The sequence below is a fragment of the Pelodiscus sinensis genome, chromosome 2 (genome assembly GCF_052426305.1).
Source record: "Pelodiscus sinensis isolate ZL-2025 chromosome 2, ASM5242630v1, whole genome shotgun sequence".
Taxonomy (NCBI): domain Eukaryota; kingdom Metazoa; phylum Chordata; order Testudines; family Trionychidae; genus Pelodiscus; species Pelodiscus sinensis.
The window spans coordinates 84394632-84417910 of NC_143053.1; the positions used below are offsets into that span (position 1 = coordinate 84394632).

A 23279-nucleotide genomic window follows, 5' to 3' on the forward strand; every position below is an offset into this window, starting at 1 on the left:
CCCCCAATCCATTCAAAGTAATACTCCTCAGTGCTTCCTGGGGCTCTAAATCAAGGTAGTGTGTCCACTTTAGGGCAGTCTGCCTCGGACTAATTTCCAGGCTTCCCTACGGTATAGACGCACTATTTCAAAATAAGCTATTTCAGAATATTCTTTCAAAATACCTTATTCTGAAATAATCATGTAGTGTAGACATAGCCTAAGAAAAGATATGCTAGAGGTTTATAAAATCATGGCTAGTGTGGAAAAAGTGAATAAGGAAAAGTTATTTATTTGTTTTCATAAGATCTTGGGGTCACCAAGTGAAATTAATAAGTAGAAGGTTCAAAACAAATAAAGGAAGTTTTTCTCCATGCAGTGCCCAGTCAACCTGTGGAACTCCTTGCCAGAGGATATTATGAAGACCAAGACTTTAACAGGGTTAAAAAAAACTAGATAAATTAATGGAAGTTAGGTCCATCAATTAGCCAGGATGGGTAGGAATGGTGTCCCTAGTCTCTGTTTGTCAGAGGCTGGAAATGGATGACAGGAGAGGGATTACTTGATGATTGCCTGTTCTTCTTACTCCCTCTGGGTCATCTGGCATTGGCCACAGTTGGAAGACAGGAAATTGGGCTAAATTGACCTTTGGTATGACCCAATATAACCATTCTTATATTCTTATGTTTTTAAAAAACCAAACAAGATTAAAACTTTGCAATCACCAGGGAAGATACAGATCAAATTTTGAATCTACTATTTTTATCTACATTTACATGCAACAAACTTCAAAGTACTTTTACACTATTTAGTGTATTACTTTGTGGAAAGCTATAAAATTAAATGAGTACTTATTTGACATTGCACAAATATAAAATGGATAGTTTGTTTACAAACTAAAAGTGCTAAATGTAAAATGAAGAAACATTTAAAAATATATAGGACAAAGTCCAAAATTTACATATTCTAAAATATTCAATTAATGTTTTATTTACAGAACAATTTTCAAACTATTGTTGGTAATTTAATATAACTGCTTAAACTTCTGATTACATTAAAGTTACACAATGAAGTTGTAACAAAGAAGAATGGTCAGTTACAAAAAATGTTATTTTCAATTTATATTTAAAAATGCAAGAGGTGATTTACCACACAATAGTTTATAAATACTTGGTCTGACAACTTTTATTTCATGGGTCATCTTAAGTGACCAATTTATTCCAAACTTTTGTGCAAAAGAGTGCATTTTTGCCCATTTATAGTTGAAATATAACATTGATAATAATTATATTATTTACACTTAAAATAATGAAATGTTCATGTTCTTTAGGATCATTTTAACAATATTATGAAGTTGTGACTCTCTATTTCCATATATGGGAAACAGCTCAGTTTGTAGTATTTTAAGCTTTGTTTAGCTAGTGGTAAGAAACAATTAACAACTCTTCTCTGTCCCCTTCCTGTCTCCCCTCCTCCCCCTCCCAAAAAAACAAAATAAAAGCAAAGCAAAACAAAATCTTGTCTGAATTACTTCAAAAATACATGTCGCTGATCTGGGGAAATGATAGTTGGAAACACTGGCCAGGATCATTCCTTCCCACGGGAGATTTCTCAGACTATGTCTTCACTATACAGAAGATCGATGCTGGTATGATCCATCTTCGTTTGGTTGTTTTAGCGAGTCTAGTTAAGAACTTGCTAAATCAAAGTCAGAGGGCACCCCCATCAGCATCCGGTACTCCTGCTTTTAGAGCCATTATAAATGTGAAAAAGTCTAATCTTTAAAAGAGTAAGTATTTTATTCACCATCTAGATTAAAGAGAGGAATTTAAGGAGGTGGACAAAGAAGCAGAATAGCTCTACTTGACCAACTACTCAAACTGCCAACCCTTCCGTTCACTAACAGCTAATAAGTAGAGTGAATGAGTGAAAAAAGGAGGAAATAAAGATGTCAGGTTTCCAAAAGATTAATGTTATGAGTTCTAGCTGTACTATGTGGTCCTTGCATTACTACACCCCAAATTCTTTTAAAAAGGCGTATTTTGTTCCCATATTTATAACTTTTTCTATAAATTTCAGTTAGACATAATTTACCTAATTGGCTTTACTGGTTACAAAGGACAAGTATGCAAAGGTTGTAGTAAAACATCAGAGATTTCCTTGTTTTGTTTATAAAGGACTCTATCATTTTCTGAAATTAAAACATGTTAGTGCTAATAACAAAATTATTTTTTATTCTAAGAATACATATCTTTGAAATATTTTAAAATACCTAACCAAGCACTGCTAATATGCAGTGTTCAATCCCTTTAAAAATATTTTATCCTGAAAAGATAATGATCAGTCTTAACAGGTTTCAACATTTAATATTTGTTCAATTTAATTACTTAAGTTATTTTTGGATAAGTTTTCTGCTTTTGTCTTTAACTACAAGCCATAGTTTCCAGTTGCTGCTCTGCTTCAGCTGCCATAGCTGCTGCCTGTAACTGTTCTGTTTCGCTCTGGATGGCACTGGCTGTAGTAATTTGTTTCCTTTCACTGTGCATATTGTTCTCATGTCTTTTTAGATCAGATGCTTTAGCAAAAGCTTTAGTGCAAGAGCTGCAAACAAAAGGTTTCTCCCCTCTGTGTCTTCTTTCATGATCTTTTAGATGGGACTTGTGCTTGAAAGCTTTATCACACATATGGCACGCAAATGGCCTTTCATTACTATGCACTCTTTCATGCTTTTTCAGATCTGGAGCGCGAATAAAAGACTTTCCACACACCTCACAGCTATACGGCTTGTAACCTGTATGGATTTTCAGGTGCTCTTTCAAGTGAGCTTGTGTAGTAAACCCTTTAGTGCACATTTCACAAACAAATGGTCTATCAGCAGTGTGGAGCTTTTCATGTTTTCTCAATCTTGCTTCATCAGTAAATGTCTTACCACATGCTTGGCATGCAATCTGTTCCCTGTGACCATAAAGCAAATACTCAAACTTCATGTCAGCAGCTGCTGTTGTCCATCCTGGCGTCTGTTCATCTTTCACTTCACTTATGCCATCATTGAATGTTAAAGCCTGAGGGGTTTGAGATCCTAAGTCTTTTGATTCAGTTGTTTCCATGGGCTCCACTTCTTGACCATAGCAGTTTACTTTTCGAACTTCTTCACTCCCCAACTCTTTTAGAATTGCTTCTTGAACTCTTAGTGTATTAGTAGGGGATTTCCCATCTTCCTGACTTGGAGGAGTTCCTTCTACTGTCACATCTGATGGGCTATCATCATGATCTCCAATTTCCTCAACTTCATCATCTTGGTTATCATTAGATTCACCAATGGAACGATTTATTTTCAGACAATACTTACTCTTGGATTGGGCATTTTCTTCCGGACTAGATACATCACGTTTCTGAGAACAAAGTTTATCCAAAAACCTAATGCCAAGAATCTGACCAGATGACATCATCAAATTTACATCTTCCTTCTTAACTGAAATCTTTGCAGTATACATATAATTTAGAACCTCTTCAAATATATCAGAACGAAGGAAATCTATCTCTATTACTGATGAGCTATCAACCTCCAGTTTCTTGAAAAGCTTTTTGAAATAGGTGCTGCATGCAGCAAGCACACACCGGTGTGCTCTGAATTTTACGTCTTCTACCACAATAGCTATGTCACAAAATTCTCCTTCCAAACGTTGCTCATTTAATGTTTTCAGAAACACAGTTTTGTGATCATCATCATTATATTTAATGCTTTCAGACATACTGATGAAAAACTCCTGTAAAGAAAGAGAAAAGTCTTGTCTTTTTATGTGTTACTCTAAAACACTAACACATAAAATATGATTCTGTCATCTACAAAATCAAAAATAAGAATAATCAAATGAAAACTTTAGCTTAATTGGATCAGAATATGTCCTCCAGCAGCAAATAAAGACATATAGTAAACCCAATTTAAAATTATTACATATGCAAAGGTTTTCCATTTTCTACATACGCTGAAGAAAAATACAATTTTTTTCAATGACCAATTTTATTTTTAAGGAAACATAAGTTTACTCACACATTTACATAAAATCTGCTTTTGTAATCCTAACTGACATATTTCAATTTGACATATTTAGCAACTTTGTGAATTAAATTCCTGAATCTGCTGTAACATTAGTATTTCTTATAACAAAAAAGTCAATATTTACACATTTAAAACACATAAGCTCTAGAAACATACACAAAATAACCATTTACCATTGTAACCCAAACTAAATAAAAATATAAAAGGTTAAGCTATACCATGAACAATGCAGGAAATTTTCTTAATAATCGATCTCTAAACTTTTGATAGAAGACTAGTCCTTAGTATGGGTACCCCGAAACTGAAAGAAAGAACATTGGGGAAAGTAAGAATAGATATATGCTGTCTTCATCTCTTTCTCAAATTAAATAGAATTTTCAGCCATATTTAAAATTATTCGGGAACTTAAAGAGTCTAGTCCCACATTTTCAAGTAGATAAAAACAACGGAACATATTTTGATAAAGTAAAACACAAGTGAAATTAGATTTTGACTGATTTTATAGCGAACAGTATTGATCTAAAAATTGTAGAGATGTTTAGGAAAGAACCATAAAAACACACCACAGCTCCAGAATTCTGTGCAAAAGGCATAATGAAATTCACAGCCTCAAGTTAGCACGCTAAAATCCCCATACAATTCATATATTCCAGAAGGAATCATTATGATCACCTAGTCCAGAGGTGTTCAAACTTTAGGTTGAATCTCACCAGGCTACGCATGACAGGCTGAGGCACATTTTGTTTACCTGACCACAGGCATGGCCACTCGCAGCTCCCAGTGGCTGGGGTTTACCACTCCTGGCCAATGGGAGCTGTGGGGAGTGCTCCCATAGGATGGGCTCAGCAAAACCTGGCCACTGAGAGCTGTGAACTGCCATGCCTGTGGATGCTCAGGTAAACAAACAGCTTTGAAGCTTGCCAGTGGTTTACCCTAATGCAGTAGTTCTCAAACTTTCTGGCCAGTGGCCCACCTGGCTCAATGCAAACTTTTCTGTTGACCACCAGCTAATGTTAATTACATAATTACATTATGTAATTATGCCGTTATTTACATAATTATGCCCAAGCCATTTTGCTAGTGCTGCAGCTAGGGAGAACAGTTTAATTTAATCAGTAAGAAAGGACATATTAAATAATTTAAACAGATTAAGGGCTTTAACTTTGTCATGTTAGTTTATCAAACTTCATTTAAAATAAAGTAAAATATTTATTTATATCCAACACAAAAGGTTTCAATGTTTTATTTATTTATGGCAGGGATGGGGAACCTTTTTTGGATCAGAGGCCAGTGACCCACAGAAAAAATCTATTAGAGACCACACAAATGAGAAGCAACAAAACTCCTCCAAAAACCCCAACCTCCCACTGATGTGGCCCCCAACTTAGGGTACGTCTAGAATACAAGCTTCTTTCAAAAGAGATCATCTAGACAGCCACAAGGGTTTCGAAAAAGCAATGTGCTTTTTCGAAAGAGAGCACCCAGGCAATCTGGACACTCTCTTTCGTAAAAGCTCTGTTTGTGTTCAAGAAAGCCTTTTTTGAAAGTGCTCTTTCGAAAAAACGCATTCTTCCTGGTAAAAGTAGGTTTACCAATTTCCAAAAAAACCGCCACATTTTTTTATTTGATTTCGAAAGAACGCAGTGGCAGTCTAGATGTAGGTGAAGTTTTTTTGAAAAAAGGCCACTTTTTAAAAAAACCTCAGTAGTCTAGACACATCCTTAGACACCTCATTCCTCTGGCACTATAGCCCCAAGGGGGAAGGAGGAGGGACAGGGAGAACTGAGGTTCAGGGCTTCCCCTGGGCTGGATTTACTCTTCTGGGGTTCTGGAGTTAGTCAATTTTGTGGACCCCCTAGGCTCTTGGGTGGGGACAAAAATCAGGGGTTCAGTGTGCGGGACAGGGCTGCCACTAAGTGGGATAGGAATGAGGGTGCAGGATCTGGGTGGGAGGTAGGGTGCAGGAGGGGGTGAGGATGTGAGGTCTGGATGGAAGGTGAAATGCAGGAGGGGATGATAGGGAGGGCACAAGAGCAGGCTGGGAGTAGGGTGTCTGGTGAGAGGGGAGAAGACAAGAACAAGGGAAGGTTAATGTGCGGCTAGGAGAGAAGATCCCGAAGCAAGGCTGGGTTCAGAAGCAGGGTGGAGGTAGGGTGTCTGACTAGGTGGGAGGGTGCAGGAGCACGGGCGGGTACAGGAGCAGGCTGAGGATGAAGTATCTGGCCAGGGGGAGGGTGCAGGAGTAGGCTGGGGGTAAGGGGGTGTTGGCAGCGGCTGGTGCAGGAGCAGGCTGGGGGTGCAGGGTCTGGGTATGAGGGGGTGGGAAGACATTTACTTACTTTCATGCCCCACGCTGCTCACAGGCCTCCCTCTGTTATCATTGGTCACAACTCCAACCAACAGGGGCAGCGGGGAAAGCCTCCAGGCAGCACGTCCATGCGCTGCTGTTTTCCCAGCCGGAGGAGGAGAAGCAGCAGCACGCAGAGTCACTTCTGGCTCTGCTTCTTCCCCATGAACCAGATCCGGTAGGGAGGGTTGGGGTTTCTCCCACTGCCTCCCCCCCCCCCCCCAGGAAGCCGTGCTGTTGTTCCAACCTCATGGCGGGGGAGCAAGGGTGGAGCATGCGGGCTCCCTGCTGCAGGGAGAGGAAGGGGGGGAACTGAGCTCGAGTCGTGAACCACCTGGAAAGTGGCTGAGAACCACTGCAGTTTGAGAACCACGGCCCTAATGAGGCATGCCCCAAAATTTAAAACCACTGACCTAGTCTGACCTCCAGTATAAAACTGGCCACAGAAGGTCCCCAAAATAATTCCTAGAACAACTCTTTTAGGAAAATATCAAATCTTGATTTAAAAACTACCAGTAATGAACCCACCACAACCCTTGGTGCATTGTTCTTATGATTAATTACCTTTCCTATCACCTTATTTCCAATCTTAAAGTGCCTATCTTCAATTCCAGCCTTTGTATTGTATTGTACCTTTTTCTGCTAGATTGAATAAATGTATTATATATTTGTTCCCTAAATAGATTCTTACAAAGGGTAGCACTGGAAACAGCTTTTATAGAGGGGGAGCTGAAAGCCACTGAACAAAACTTTAAACATTGTTTATCATGCAAAATACTTCAAGCCAGGGAGTGCTGTTACACCCCCAAAACTCCTACTTCCAGCACCCCTGCTTACAGACTATTATCAAAGCAATCCCTTAATCTTCTCTTTGTTAAATAGCTCCTACTACTAGAAGGCACTTTTTTCTAATCTTTTGATAATACTTATGGCTCTTTTCTTAACTCTTTCCAATTTATCAACATTCTTCTTGAATTATATGGACATCAGCAATTGCACCAGTGCCAAATACAGAGGTAAAACAACCTTCCCATTCCTATTCTGGTTTCCTGTTTATGCATCCAAGGTCTCATTAAGACCTGCTAAATCAAGCACTCAGGGCACTGCCACGCCTTGCAGTTACAAGGAGCAAGGAAATGCTCCCACTGACTTCCCACTGTGAAGATGGCATCAAGGTAGGCTTAAGGTATGCTGACTCTAGCTACGTTATTTACATAGCTGGAACTACATATCTTAAGCTGACCTTGCGGATCTAGTGTAGACCTGGTCCTAGCTGCCTAGGGAACTTCGGCACCCACAGAGAGTTAGGTGGCCTCTGGGCAACAGTTCTGTGGCTCTCAAAGACACCTAATATTAGTCTGAGGCAAAGTCCTTTTATGCATCTAGCCCAGGCCTAGGCAAAATACAGCCCACAGAATGGATACGGCCCACCAAGCCACCGGATCCAGCCTGTGGAGGCAGCAGGGAGCCCCAGGCAGGCTCCCCAGCCCCAGACGCTGGGCAAAAATGTGGCTGCAAGACTCCATTTCTGTTTCGAAGCTGGAGGGGAAGAGGACAATTTTAGGAGACACTCCGCCCCCAGCATGTTCCCATTGGCCAGTTTCTGGCAGAAACCAACCAATGGGAGCTTCTTGTCAGAATAACAGGCAGCTAAAAAGAACCATGCCCTCTCTCCTGAGCTGAGTTATTCATGAAGCACATGGCCAGGCAAGCAGGCTGGCAAACATTTTAAGCTTTGCAGGCAGGCAGGCTAATTTGGCAGCTGGCAAGTAAGTCTCTTGGGCACAGCCTGCTTCTGGCACCCCAGCCCTTTCCTGCCCCAACTCCCTGCACCCCCACTCAACATACCCAAACCCTCTGGCCTCTTCTTACACCCACACCCCCACCCAGATCTGGCACCCTAATCTCCTGTCCCAGATCACAATCCCCTCCTACCCTAGGTCACATCCCAAACCCTTGCACTTCAGTACCCTAACCCAGGTCACAACTGCCTGCTTCATCCCATCTCCCTCCTGCACCCCAGTCCCTTATCCCAAGCTCCCTTCTGCACCGAGCCTCCATTCCAGAGCCCCCACCTCTGTTAATATTATGGAAGAATGGCGCTCGACCACTTTCCAAAACTGTGTGTTCCCTCTAATTTTTTTTATGTCCATGTATGGAATGACTTCTGTTATGTGCACCAATATGGAGATTATATACAGGCTCCTGGGGCAGCCACCTGGCGCCCTACGCTGCTACAGCGATGCGGGGCTGCTGGTGGAAACTGACTGCCACCCCACATGTAACTGTTGACATTTTCAGTGGTTAGTTACTTAAATACAAGCATTTTAACATCCCTAGGCTGTGTGTACACTGGTGCAATCTTGCGCAAAAGAAGCCGCTCTTGCGCAAAAACTTGCTGCCTGTCTACAGTGGCCGTGTGTTCTTGCACAAGTAAACTGATGTTCTAATGTATGAAATCAGGGCTTCTTGCACCAGAACTCTGATGCTCCCGCTCAGGAATAAGCCCTTTTGCACAACTGTTCTTGCGCAAGAGGCCAGTGTAGATAGGCAACATGAATTTCTTGCGCAAGCAAGAAAGCCCGATCGTTAAAATGGCCATTAGAGCTTTCTTGCTCAAGAGAGCATCTACACTGACATTGATGCTTTTGTGCAAAAGCACATGCCAGTGTAGACACCCTCTTCTGGAAGTTTTTGCAGATGAACTCTTCCGCAAAAGAGTTTTTGCATGAGAACGCACCGGTGGAGATGTAGCCCTAGTGTATACAATGTGAAAATAGAAAGCCGTCTAGTCTTTTCCAGTGCTTATTGTTGACTAGCATGCCACTGTGCTGCATACTGTTGAGTGAGTGTGCAGTAAGAGGCAACTAAAATTCCACTTTTCAAGGGCAACTACTTTAAAAAAAAAAACAAGGCAAGTACAATAATATTTTATTTTTCCTTCTAACCAGTTGGCACCTCGAGAACAAAAAGAAGAGGGGCAATTTGTCCCTAGGCTGAGCCGTGTTTTGGGCAATTCCAGGTGTCGGGAAAGCCCGCTGAGGCCAGGGTGTTTGTTGGTTCCGTGCTCCTAGCCACCGAACCTAAGGTAAAACAACAGCACAGCTGCACGAAGCCAGGCGGGGTTCCCTGCCTAGTAAAACACCCGGGTGTGAGCAGCGGCGTGCGCCTCAGTGCGGCGAGCACGGCGGGAGGGTGCCGAGCCGGGCGTGCGCCCCCCGGGGGTGGGTATCCCTGGCCCGGTGCGTGCGCCCCCGGGGCCGCGGCGGCGCCAGGCAGACACGGCCGCTGCTGCTCGCTGAGCGCGGCCGGAGCCGGGGCTGCTGCTGCTGCTGCGGAGCGAGCCTGGCCCGGGCCCGTCCCCGCCGCCTCTCGGGGCTGCGCCGAGGGCAGGCGGAGGCGGGACCCCCCCACGCGGTGCCCGCGCAGCGCCCGCCCCCTCCTGTCCGCAGAGCGCGCGCGGGCGGCGGCCTCGCTCCCCTTTGTTGCAGCGGGGCCCGGGGCTGGCGCGCGGCAGCGGCGCCTCCTCGCGCGCGGCGGGGGGGGGGAGGGCTGGCGGGAGCGGCGCGCGGCTGGCGGCGGCGGGCGCGTCTGTGGCGCCTCCCTGTCCCCGGCCGGCCGGGCTGACGGGCAGCAGCAGCTTCCGCGCGGCGAGAGCGCGCGCAGCGGCCCCGCCGTGTGGCTGCGCGCGCGGTGGGGGGGCGCGCTTACCTGCCGCCGCCGCCGCTACTGCCGCACTTCGCGGGGACGCTGCTGCTGGTGGGACTTGGGGGGGACGTGAAATGGGGGGGGGTCTGCGCGCGTCTCTCCGGCCGTCACCGCCGCCTCCTGCACGAGCACCCAGTGCGCGCGCGCGCCGGGGGTACGTGCATGCGCGGTGCGGGCAGGGCGCGCCTGCCGGGTGGGGGAAGGGGGACTCGCTCATTCTCGCGGGCGAGTTCTCCCCCCCCCCTCCCCTGTGGGCCGCGCCGTGCGAGAGGGTGGCGCTCGCGCGCCGCGGTGACGGCGCGGCCGCGAGGCGGTGACGTCATCTCGAAGCGGGCGCCGAGAGCAGGAGCCGCTGGCTCGGGCACCCGCCCCAGCCGCGCCTGCGTGCGCGAGCCTAGCGCCCGCCCGAGCCGTCCCGCAGCGCGGCCGCGAGCGAGCGGGGCGGGGTGGAACCCTGGCGCGCTGCTCCAGCCGCTGCGGGTGCGGGGCCGCGCGCGCGCCTTGCCTGCCTGGTGCAGGCGGCTGAGCGAGCTCCCGTGGGGGCAGCTGTAGCGGGGCCGGAGCTGCAGTCCCAGCGCTGTGCATGGGCGGGCCCAGAGACCTCTGGCTGCTGCGGGGGGGACCTGCGGGTCAGGAACAGGAATGGGGGGGGGCTGGTTCCTGGCAAGTGTCCCTTTGCCGTGCGCCTGTGTGCGGGGCCAAAGCCAGAGGTGGGGCTCGGCTCCCACAGCCCCGCTGCCTGGTGTAAAAGAGGAACATGACCACGATATCGATTTTCCCCCTTCAGCGCCTGCCCTGTCTCCCATCTCTCAGCCAAAGCAGAGGAAAGGACCTGGCTAGGGAATCATCACCCTTCAGTGCATCGCTTTCCATTGCTCCACCTGCCTAGCTCTTGGGGGAGCTGGGACAGTTTGTGTTCTTAGGGGTGGTGGGAGCCATTGAGCCAAACTGTAGACCATGTGTCTGATGGAAAGCACCTGAGCCAGCAGCCCTAAAGCCTAGGCTTGGGTTCCACATTTTGCAAGAATAATAGCTCTGCTAACTAGCAATGGATATTTATTTCATTGCCAATCTTGTGTTTTTGTCTACAGCTGCTCCCCCAGTTGCGAACAGTCGAGTAACAACTATTCACTTATGACCAAAGCTCCAATGGAGCTGTCGTAAAGGCGGTCCCCGAGTTATGAATGTGACCCGTGCTTCCGAACAGCGCGGTCGCGTGTAACTCAGTGGGGTCTGAGTTACGAACAGCTCGAGTTATGGCCAAGTGTTTGGTCTGTAACTCATTCGTAACTCGGAGAGAAGCTGTATTTCCAAATGGGAAAAAAATGTTTTCTTAAAATAGCAGCCAGATGGCAAAGTGTTCAGTGAAATAGTTTGTGGGTGAGTATAAATATTAAATGTTACAACATAATTTCCTTCATTTTTTAGAATAAGGCAAAATGTGCAGAAATTGATAGGGGAAAAAATGCAGTTTTGACTCAGGAGCTGTTTTTGACAAAGAATGCCAGAAAATATTTCAATAAAAGCTGCAGGTTGGACCTCTATGTCCAGACTTCTGGCAACAGCTGTGACCTGACATCTCAGTGGGTGCTCCCAAGCTGGAGCACACAGGACAAGCCCGGTCCCACCATCAGCAACTCCTTCCCATGCTTCTGCAACAAATAGCTCAAGCTTCTGGAGGGAGATGGGATTTTGGGGAGGCTCTGGGGAAGAGACAGAGTGGCTGCAGAACCTCATGGCTGGGGGCCAGGAGCATGGTTGGCAGCAGGGGCTGGGCGTGCAGACCAGTGGTAACACTGATCTCCTCTGATCCAGCAAATTCCCTAGTTCAGGGCTGGTCAGGTTGTGAGGGTGCCGGACCCAAGAAGTACAGCCTACTTTGCAGTGGAAGAGGAAAAGTGACTTGATTCACTACCTTGATAAATGCTGACCCTTATCCTGGTATCTCTATGACATTTTTATGTAATGATATATATACGTTAATTTTATTTCTACCTGACCCACATATTTTAACTATTAAAGCCATATTTTAACTGTTAAAGCCAATATGTATTGCTTATTGTCCATCAGTTTCAGATTTAGTAGATATTCCATACTGTACCACTGCACTGAATGCGAAGGTTGCCAACCTTACAATTTGACAGTGATATAGTTTATATCCAAGAAGTTGTGCTTTAAGACTACTAAAATAATATTATGAGCTTTTTTCTGGAAATCATAAATTCTAAGTTTCTTTCTGTATGAAGGGAGCATCCTTTAAACATGTAAAATACATTTTTCTTCCTTCAATTCCCACTAAAATTTCCTGGCTGTCACACCTAGAACAATATTGATAACAGATGAGGGGATGGTGTTCTGAAACCACTGCATATTATGCTGACCCATAATGTCTCACTGTTTTTAGTGCTAAATTCATTATCCACCTGTTTTGTTCTATATTTAGCTTTAAAAGCCCTTTACTACAAGAGCAGGCTTTGATGGGTTTGTGCAGGGATAGACTAGTTGGAGACCACAATGGACAGATCCCTACAATACAAATAATTACAGTCCTTTAAAGAACTCAGTGGAGAGAAACACAATTACACAACTCAGTGACACAGCAGAAGTTGCAATTTCTTTTTCCTTTGCCTTTTGTTGAATGTGGACTACATGTTTGAATGTCCCTCTAGTGGTATTTCCTACTTAATACAAGAAATACATGCATGCTAGCTACAATAATTTGTAACAGTGACTAGGTCTACACAGCAAAAAGAAGAAAACTCAAAGCCTGCATCAGTGCAAACCTAGTAAACTATGTGGCTAAAAAACAGGGTACACATTCTAGCTGGAGCCTGTGCTTGGAGACACTTCCCTCTTCACGTCTCTGACTCCAGACAAAACCCATGTCAATTGACACAGAAACCAAAACTACTTCCTGGGGTAGGGGTTTATTTTTGTTGTGTAATTATTATTTTTGCATTTGAGTAATGAAAAATAAGGTATGGTTCATTTTCAAGATAAAACCTTAAGCTTGTTTTTCTGACTGTACAATGTTATACAAAAGTTGGCAGTGGTGTGAACGTGACCCTAAGCATCTCTTATATACACACTACGCACTGTTATAATAAATCTGTACAAAATATGCATTTTCAGGCATCAATAAGCCATTGTTCATTAATATTCTTGTGGGATATATGTAAGTGGTGTGCATTAAGAGTTATGGCTATATGATCGAAAATGATTAAAATGTATTTCAATCAGGAATGTTGGGAAATTAGTAAATAGTTCAGCCCTAGACAAAGGAATGTATTTGCTTCTCTGACCAGCTCAGTCATCAGGCAAAAGATATAGGAAAACAAAGCTAAAAAGTAGGGCATAAGCGAGCCTGGCATCTACGCCTGCCAGGAGAGAGAAGTTTAATCTCCTTTATACTTTTCAAAGACTGCATTTTAAAGGTTACTAGTCTGTAAAGACAGGTGCCAAACATCAAGTGATAAGCAATAGAATCGAATGATTATGAACAATATTCCTGTGTTATAAAAAAGCACAGAACATAGGTTCTTCCTAAAAGTGAATTACACATTGGTGATATCATTGTGAAATATATGTATTACATACTGTATTCAGAAATATAGATACTTAATGACTTGCTTTCTAGTCTGTTGCCAAACAGGAAGAAATAAGTTCCCTCTCAGGACAGAAGGCAGCTATTTATCTATCTCTAAGGTAAATTAAACATGGTGGAATCAAAACAATGGAAACCCTATTTACATTCAGGAGATGGGAAATCTACAGGGCATGATGTCATCCTTCCTCTTGGATCAGTCATTGAACTTTAGAAAATATAAGCGTAGACAGAAGCCACCTTTGGTATCCCATCACTAGGCAGGTTGCTGGGATCAGAGTTGCTGAACCAAGGCTGTCTGCATAGCACACAGATGTTCAGTTTTTTTCTGACAGCTTTCTGGTCAAAGAGTTACAGTAGCAACCATCACAAAACTTTGCTACTGTAGCTCTCTGTAGAGTTACTCTGAGTTACAGAGTAGGTGAAAACAAGCTCTTACTGGTCTAGAATGCACTCCCAAATTTATGACAGAACAAACAGGCAAAGACTTGCTGATTTCAATCTGGTGATGCTAGTGCATTGTGTGCCTGTTAGTGATATGGCTGAAGAAAAACAGGTATGTGCTTATGAACAACAGGACTTCAGGTTTTGGTTATTTACATTTAGTAGTACCACCCAATGAAACAAATTAAAATTAAACATTTATACACAGCTTAGTTTAAATTATTGGTGGGAGATTTACTCATTTCCCAGTTGAAACAGTAAGCAAATAAAAATTCTGGCTGTATTCACTCTTTAAAGTAAATGATTTGGAAATGGTGAGTTTAGGACTCAAGATTTTATTTTCCACTTAATTTGTGAAATATGATTAAGCAATGGGAATGGCCAACAAATATGGGCAAAGGTAGTATATGTCACAGCAAGATCAAATGTTTCTAAACTAAATTGAAGAAAACTGAACTAAAGGAAGACAAAAAATCAAGGACTGAAGTAAAATATGTATGCTTTCCCCATGCCAACAAAAGTTAAGATCAATTAGTTTAACACATGATTTGCTAATAGAATAATAAACTTTGGTGATGAACAAATAGTATTGCTTTTAATCAGTGAAAACTGTGATTGTTCAATAGAAATGTACATGTGCATTAAGACAATGTAGCTAGCAATGCATATGGAAAAGGCACTGTGGTATTGGTTATGAGGAAGATAACAAGGAGACACTGGCTTTGACTCTAGAACAGGGGTGGGCAGTAATTTTCACAGGGGTGACACTTCAAGAATTTGGTAAGTGATCACAGGTTGCACTTTTCTACTACAATAATAGAGGGAGTGCAGGGTCTGGGACAGAGTTTGGGTGCAGCAATATCTGACCCAGCTGGTGTCAATCATTATAGAAGTATCTGATCAGTATGTAAAGGGTGTAAGGTGTATGAGACAGAAAATATAAGCCTGTAGAGTCTCTCCATCCAAGTAATCTGTTCCCTTTGAGTAGACTTTCTGGGTGTAATTTTAATTCACTCCTGATTTATGCTGATGTACTTCAATTTATTTGAATTGACTCTACAGCAGTGTGAGAGAAGAATCAGAACCCTCAGAATTTTTAGAATTCTCAGTGACTCCATCTGTCAAGGAAACAGCAAATTCCAACCAACATGAAAGAGGAAGAGGTGGGAAGCCTTTTTTGAGGTGGGGGCAGCTGTCTCACAGAAAAAACAGTCAGAGGCTGCACAAAGATGAGAAACAGAAAAAAACAACCCCTCATTGAGGCCCCCAAATAAGGAGAAAGATACTCCTCATATTCCCCCCAGACACCAGAGCCTGGGGGAGCCCAGCCTAGTAGATTTTGTGTGCTCCAGCCCCATGGGGGAGCAGCAAGTAGAACTGGAGTGTAAGCGCAGGCTTACCAATGTTGGGGGGAAGCATTGAGCCTCAGGGGCCGTATCCAGCCCCCAGACCTAAGGTTCACCACCCCTGGTTTAGGGCATCTATATTGATGGTACTCTGCAATGGGTACAGCAGCACTGTTATAACTGAAAAAAAAAGTATTTAAAAATTCAGTACATTCCAGAAACTGAAACAGGAAATGAAATCACAATGCCCATCCAGTCTGTACTCACAACTAGCCAAATGGACATAAAATAATCTAGTTAAAATATACAGGCAGTCCCCGGGTTACATGGATCCGACTTACATCGGATCCCTACTTACAAACCGGGTGAGGCAACCCCGCACTAGCTGCTTCCCCCCAGCAGACCAGGGAGACGCGAAGCTAGCGGAGCGGCTTTTCTCAGCAGACACCCCAGCTTGAGAATAAAGGACTGAGGGAAGTGAGGTGTGGGAGAATAAAACTGAGCTCTGGAGAAATGTTTGGCTAGAGTTTCCCCTACAATATGTACCAGTTCTGACTTACATACAAATTCAACTTAAGAACAAACCTACAGTTCCTATCTTGTACATAACCTGGGAACTGCCTGTATTTATACCTACAGGACATGATATTCTGAATTTGTTCACATGGTCAGAGAAATTTATCTTGCAATAATAGATAATATAATAAACATTTAACTGTATAGCAATTAACTATTTTAAACCTAAGTATAAGAGATTAATTTGCGTATTGTATATAAAATGATAATAGTTTGGTTGTTTTCTCTGTGTGCTCGTGCATGTATGTATTTCTTCCTATGTAACAGAGCAGGGGAGTGGTAGGAGAATATAGTGATAAATTGTTTATGTTCACACAAAACCCATTGAAATTAATGTAAATTGTACTTGCATATCATATTACAAATTAATGGATGTTGCATCTGCATAGCTGAGGACAGACTGTAACCCTCTCTATAGTAAGGTAAATATTGAATAGTCAACCCAATAAAAATGTAATATAACAATGTCAGTATAAATTATTTTTATTATGCAAATCTTAATCTTTTCATAGTATGACCCTTGTGCATTTAAATGTGCACCGTGTTGAAGAAACATACTGTAGGTTTTTGCATTTAGTTTTCTTGAATCAGATGCTTCTCTCTACTGTGCTCAATGAACAAAAGAATACGAAAATAAACACAAGGGACCCAATGTTAATTAAAGGGGGACCAAATAGCAAAACCTGTCAACAGACTCTCCCACTGCAAACTGCTTTTGAATCTCCATGGGATGTAAGTGAATTTACTAGGGAAGAGGGGGATGGAGTCAGGGAGAAAATCCTCTATGCAGCATGCTCCCCTAGCAACCTGGCAGACTTCCCAACTGAAATCTGTGTGGGAGTTAATGATGTTTCCTACAGCATTAATTCCCCCCTGTAGTTTCTAGACTCCTCAGAGAAGATAGTGTGAAGACACATTGGAAGGGTTGAGCTGCAATACAGAGGAGGGGGAATGGCAGCACAGACCATGGTTGAGCTGTTCTACCAGGAAGGAGGAAAGAGATTTAGGAATGGAGCAGAGTGAAGATGCCTCTGTGAATTTCCAAAATTCTGCACAATTAGAAGAGCCTTAAACTGAGCACAATTAAAGGGCCATGTACCCCCACTACAGTATGGCCATAAATCCTTTGATCATCCCAGAGACCTTGTTCACTCTGGCCCTACATTTCTATACTGCACTAACATTGCTTTACGTAATTTTCTTAGCAGAGGTTTATGTACGCTTTGTCCCACCAGTACACAAGGCTGTACAGTCATATGCATCTAAGACTGTGAGACAGTATACATTATATTGTATTCTTTATTCTTAATAGTTCCCATTGGTTCTATTCCCAATGGTTCATTTTTTATTACCAGCTCAAACTTTTGAAACATTTCCTAGCAAGATACCTTAACTAGCTGTTTGACATTCTTGTGTCTTTTTTCACTGTTCTTTGCCCTGTCACTCATTCATTAAACTCATTCATTTCAGTTTTGCTTTCATTTTTTTACTCTTCTTTTACATACCCATTATTTGTCTTCTCCTTTCTTAATCTTTTACTCTAAGGTCTCTTTGTCTTGGTCCAGTCCTTATCTCCCTTCCAACCCCAGTTACCTCTTTCCCCAGTGATCTTCTCTTGTCTGTTCCACCATCCCTCTGCTCTCTCTTCTCTGTTTTGGAGCTGTTTCCCTGCAACCTCATTCTGGGCTCCCACTGCCTCCTTGCCCATTCCAGCTGCACATTTCCTCATACCCTTTCTTCACCCCATGGCAAGCAATATGGTTTCTGCCTATTGCCGTAGAGACGGTAGGGAAAGCTGCTGCATCCCCTGCTTTGAAGTGGTTTCCATCATTTGCAGGATTTACAGTTTGGGCGAATGGCTCTCAGCATTTCCACTACATAGATTGTACCAACCCCCATCCCTATGTGTCCCATGCACTGTGGCCATAGGCCCTGGCATCTGATCATGCTCTTAGCCATGCCTGGCTCAAATTCATTTTCCCTATGCACACACAGGGGCGATATTCACCTGAAAGCTCTTCACCCTGGTGTTGGTGGTGCAGCCCCACAAGGTGCTGCTGGGCATGAAGAAATGTGGATTCAAGGCTGGGCAATGGAATAGATTTGGGGGCAAAGTGCAACCAAGCTAGAGCATAGAGCAGGCAGCTCACAGATGAGACAGGCAGGGTGCTGCCTGGGTACACATGCACCGTTGTTAATGTGGGAGGCAGGACAGGGGGAGGGTCAGGGCCAAGGCCAGGCCCAGTCTCTCAGTCCCATCCCCGACTGCTGGGGTAGGCCAGGTGGAGACTATGGCAGCTGGGGAAGGGAAAAGAGAGCCATGGCCCGGGGGCGGGGAAGAAAGTCAGGTCTGGGCTGGTCTCAGCCCTGCCTGATGGCCCAGAGTGGGGGAGAAGAGGCAGGCCAAGGCTGCCATGCCAGGGCTGCCTACCCCCAGAGAGAGGGGGGTTAGCAAGCATAGCAAGCAGGGGACACAGCCCCCTCATTTGGGGTTTTATTTAAATGAGAAAGCAGCTTCTGGTCTGAGACATTCATGCAGAAGACATTGCCTCCAAAGGGAGCACATTCCATGGCCAAGCAATCATGTTACTATGAAGCCCTCATCCCTTTTTCTCAAGTCTTTGATAACTGCACATTATATCATGTTTCCAATTAGACTGTAAGGTCTTTGGGACAAGGAGGTTGGGTCAGAGTTTACACTGCCTTATACTGTCATTTACACCTGGGCAGGCAAATATCAAGTGCTTTAATTCTGATTGGATAGTTTCATTCCCACAGGTGTACATGGTGAAATAAGTTGTAAGGATTCCAGTACCCTGGTGGAGTCATCTGCAGGGAATAGACCCAAGACCACTGAATGGAAACACTTAAATCCCCATAGTTAGACTAAAGGACAAGGGCCCTTAGCTAGGCATCAAGATCCAGTAGCAGATTCCTGAACCTCACAAACTGAAGAGACACAAAGAACCACATTGGATTAGGCTTACAATAATCCTGGAAGAATAAGGTTCTGTGCTTTTTATTTTTTCTGTGAAGTGTCAAGCATACTCTGGCAAGTTACAGTTGTTTTCTGCAACAACTGATGCAAGGCATGATTTTCTTTTTCTGAAGATATATGGTTTAATAACCAGGGAATCACTGGTTAAAGAAAGCACTGTAACCAAGTGCCTAACACCAGCAACTTTGTACATACACCCAGGCTGCGTCTAGACTGGCATGATTTTGCGCAAAAGCAGCCGATTTTGCGCAAAAGCGGCTACTTTTGCACAAAATCTTGCTGCCTGTCTACACTGGCCACGAGTATTTGCACAAGAACACTGACTTTGTAATGTACAAAATCAGTTGTTCTTGTGCAAATACTCTGACGCTTCTGCTCAGGGATAAGCCCTCTTGCACAAGTATTCTTGCGTAAGAGGGCCAGTGTAGACAGCAACGTTAATTTCTTGCGCAAGAAAGCCTGATGGCTAAAATGGCCACTGGAGCTCTCTTGCGCAAGAGAGGGTCTAAACTGGAATGGATGCTTTTGTGCAAAAGCAAATATTTTGCGCAAAGGCACATGCCAGTATAGATGCTCTCTTGCGCAAATACTTAACGGAAAAACTTTTCCGTTAAAAGTATTTGCACAAAATTGTGCCAGTCTAGACGCAGCCTCAGAGTTTCCATAATTACAAGGCATTATTATTAGTCACTGTTTGTACATATCGATGATTCCAAACAAACAAAAAGGTAAAATAAAGGAGAAAATCACTCTCCTCTCTTCCCTTGCTTTACTTCCTCATCAATATAAAGTCAACAACAGTTCAGAGAGAGGCATGAATTTGCAGAGATTGCAAGAATTCCTCTGGAGATTTTATTCCTAATGTCAGTATATTTAGGGAGGCTTCTCTAAATAGTTGAGGAGAGTGTTTGGAGAAGCATATGTTAAAGACAGATGGAGCACTCCACATAGATGCCAAGTTTTGTGCAGCTCCATATGTGACATTTATGAACATTTAATAAGTGAGTTGACTTTGTACAAATAACTATGAACTTCAGTCTAGGGGGTGAAAAGCATGTTTTAGTGCTAGTGAACGGCATGTTTCAGCTGGCGTCAGTCCTGATCTGATGGGAATTTCCTTCAGGGTAATAAGAGTAATCCTTGACAATGCAACCTTTAGTGTCACTGCTAAGTCTGATGGTCCATGCAAAGTGTGGTGGAGATTTTGTGATATCAGAGCTGGAATTGGGATCCACCAACTTAATCTCCTATAGTAGACAACCAAAACTTCCATTAGATGGAAAAAACTTTCAGTGCTTAATAAACTGGGCTAGATTCAAACTACAGGCAAAATCCATAGCCCATCAGCAATATTAAAATAATTGGTTATAAAGTGGCTCAGTGAATCAGTAATCCTTTCCCCATCAGGATCATCACCTACTAATATGGCAGCGTATTTCAGGCAAGCATTGGCAGGCTTTTATGTATCTACTCTTACCAGAGCTACACACAAGACATACTCTCTTTTTTCCCATATGTAACCAGTTGGAGTCCAGTGCCCAAAGACCTGAGAGCCACAGCATCACCTTTTCTGCAGCCACGAGTTTCACACGTGACCTGCTGAAGCCCAAGAGAGAAAGGTAAAGTGCCTAGGGCAATAAGAGGACTAAAGTTTCTATGAGTTGGCTCTTAATACTTTCATTGATGAGGGAATTACTGCTGCAGAATATATCTGTCCTTTTGAACACAACTGACCTGAATGTCTCTGCTGCTCAGGTCAACTTCAGCACGTCTCAACTAGTTTTTGGATGCACCCTACCTCCATCAGCATGATTATGATATTGTTAGTGAAGCCTCGAAATGTCCCAAAAGCCTCACGTGCAGCGAAGCACAGGTGAGGAAAAATAGTTTAGAGCACAGGCAGAATTGAACTGGATTCTCAATAGAGTTAAACAGCAGTCAAGATGGTTGCAAACAATTTGAGGTATACATCTTTACTGACTACCATTAAGACAAAACATAGGAGCTACGTCTACACTGGCCCCTTTTCCGAAAGGGGCATGCTAATTTTAAACTTCAGAATAGGGAAATCTGCGGGGGATTTAAATATCCCCCATGGGATTTAAATAAAGATGTCCGCCGCTTTTTTTCTGGCTTGGGGAAAAGCCGGAAAAGAGCGTCTAGACTGGCCCAATCCTCCGGAATAAAGCCCTATTCCGGAGGATCTCTTATTCCTACTTGAAAGTAGGAATAAGAGATCCTCCGGAAAAGGGCTTTATTCCGGAGGATCGGGCCAGTCTAGACGCTCTTTTCCGGCTTTTCCCCAAGCCAGAAAAAAAGCGGCGGCCATGTTTATTTAAATCCCGTGGGGGATATTTAAATCCCCCGCGGATTTCCCTATTCCAAAGTTCGAAATTAGCATGCCTCTTCCGGAGAAGGGGCCAGTGTAGACGTAGCCATACAGTACTAACAGAAATGGATTCATAGCTCGTCACATCAAGGTGTTCAATCATTAAATGGTCTCTCATAGCAAGTGAGGCATAGTATTGCTGAATACCACATGCTGCTGCAAGATATTCATGAACACTTCACATTTGAAGTGCTTGCTTTAGAAAATAAATAGTGAAAACAATCACAAGGTAATGCTGCTGTACCACTCCACTTCCTGCCTCCACCCCATCAGTAGAGCTGGCTGTAGATAGATGCCTTTCTTAATCAATAGTGACATAGTTGTACTTGTGTTTTTTAAAAAAGCTTCTTAACTGCTAGTTCACTAAACATTAGTTAAAAAAAGAGGCTGACAAAATATGCTGTAAGTATTGATATGTATTTTTAACAGGTCTAGCAATGAAAGAACAATGCAACATTTCCTTTCGCAGACACAAGCTGGCACAGAAATTGCATCTCCCTACTACTGAAATCACATAGTACAATGAATATAAAATTTACTAATTGAAAGTTGTGTACATAAGTAGCTACTGAAATAGCTACAAATCATGTGTGCTTGATGGCTCAAATCACATTTTGTGAACATTCTTCACTGACAACTGAGTCTTTTCAAAACTACAGAATGTACTCAAAATGAAACATTTCCAAATGTCATGACTTCCAAATTGTGGGAAGCAAGTCAACATTACATAATCATTATAAGTAAGAATAGACTGAATAACCATCAAGCTTTCTCATCAGCCACACAGTATTCACAGTCTGATTTGCCTAATAGATACTTTGGCCCTGAACATCCACTAGCTTTTCAGCCAAAGCCTTTACTGATATAGCTACAGTCTCTACTAATTGTATCTTCCAAACTTCTTTGATTGCTGTAACTAATTACTTCAAAATCAGGTAGAGTTGTATAGCATTGCATCCATCACCCAGGACAATCATGAATACAAATACCATTTATAAAAGGCTGAAAAAATGCAGTCTTATTATCACTACTCTTAGGATACGTCTAAACTACGGGGGAAAGGGGGGTTTCGAAAGAGGCTATGCAAATTCTGCAGGAATTTGCATATCTTCTTCTGATCACTTTTTCAAAAGCAGGTCTTTTGAAAGTGAAAGTAGTTTGGATGTGGGGTTTTTTCAGAAAAAAAACCTTTTTCGAAAAAATGCTCTTCCTAAAGGTTTACACAGGTGTAAAAACAACAGTTGTGTACACATTTTTGTAACATCACTGTTATCAGGTGCCAGATCCAAAACAACATATGTAGTAATTAAAGTGACATACTAGAAATATATTTAAGAGGTTACATTGAGATTTTTTTTACTAAAATGGTTTTAAATGGTTACTAAAGTAGACTTCTATTTCAGCTATTCTGGTAGGATTTTCACATTATGCTCCTGTTACTTTGTTTACTAACCAATTTTACTGCTTCCCAAAAATATTTTGTTCACAAGTAGAAATTAAATACTTGGCTCCTTCCAGCCCAAACAAAGCTCATATCCAACAACTCTCCACGAGTTTCACACGAGCCGCTAAAACCCAAGAGAACTCCTTCAGTTCCAGATGTTCAATGAAAATGTCTTTCTCCAAACTAAAGCATAACCTTTCTATGAGAAGTCTTTTAGTCTTTCTCCTGTAATACAGGTATGTGCAGTATTTTTTTCCCAGTTCTATCACTACTTTATCACATGCATTTCACTACATATGTGTTTCTTATCAGAGTTAGCCCAGGGAGCTAAACACCCACTCTATCTTCCCCAGGTTTTCTTCGATTCTTCAGCATCTTACCTCG

At 43.1% G+C, this 23279-nt stretch overlaps 1 protein-coding gene across 2 annotated transcripts; it reads right to left on the reverse strand.

Moving 5' to 3' along the window:
- Positions 1-255: 255 nt before the first annotated feature.
- ZBTB14 (zinc finger and BTB domain containing 14) lies at positions 256-10394 on the reverse strand. 2 transcript variants are annotated; one of them, XM_006139015.5, is made up of 3 exons: positions 6379-10394; positions 4258-4340; positions 256-3746 (listed from the first exon to the last, which is right to left on the reverse strand). In XM_006139015.5, exons 2-3 carry the CDS (start codon positions 4258-4260, stop codon positions 2403-2405), a joined length of 1347 nt encoding a protein of 448 aa, XP_006139077.1. In that variant the 5' UTR covers positions 4261-4340; positions 6379-10394; the 3' UTR covers positions 256-2402. The 2 variants fall into 2 exon arrangements, with proteins under 2 accessions (XP_006139077.1, XP_075777048.1); XM_075920933.2 differs by having other exon boundaries at positions 4258-10394.
- Positions 10395-23279: the final 12885 nt, after the last annotated feature.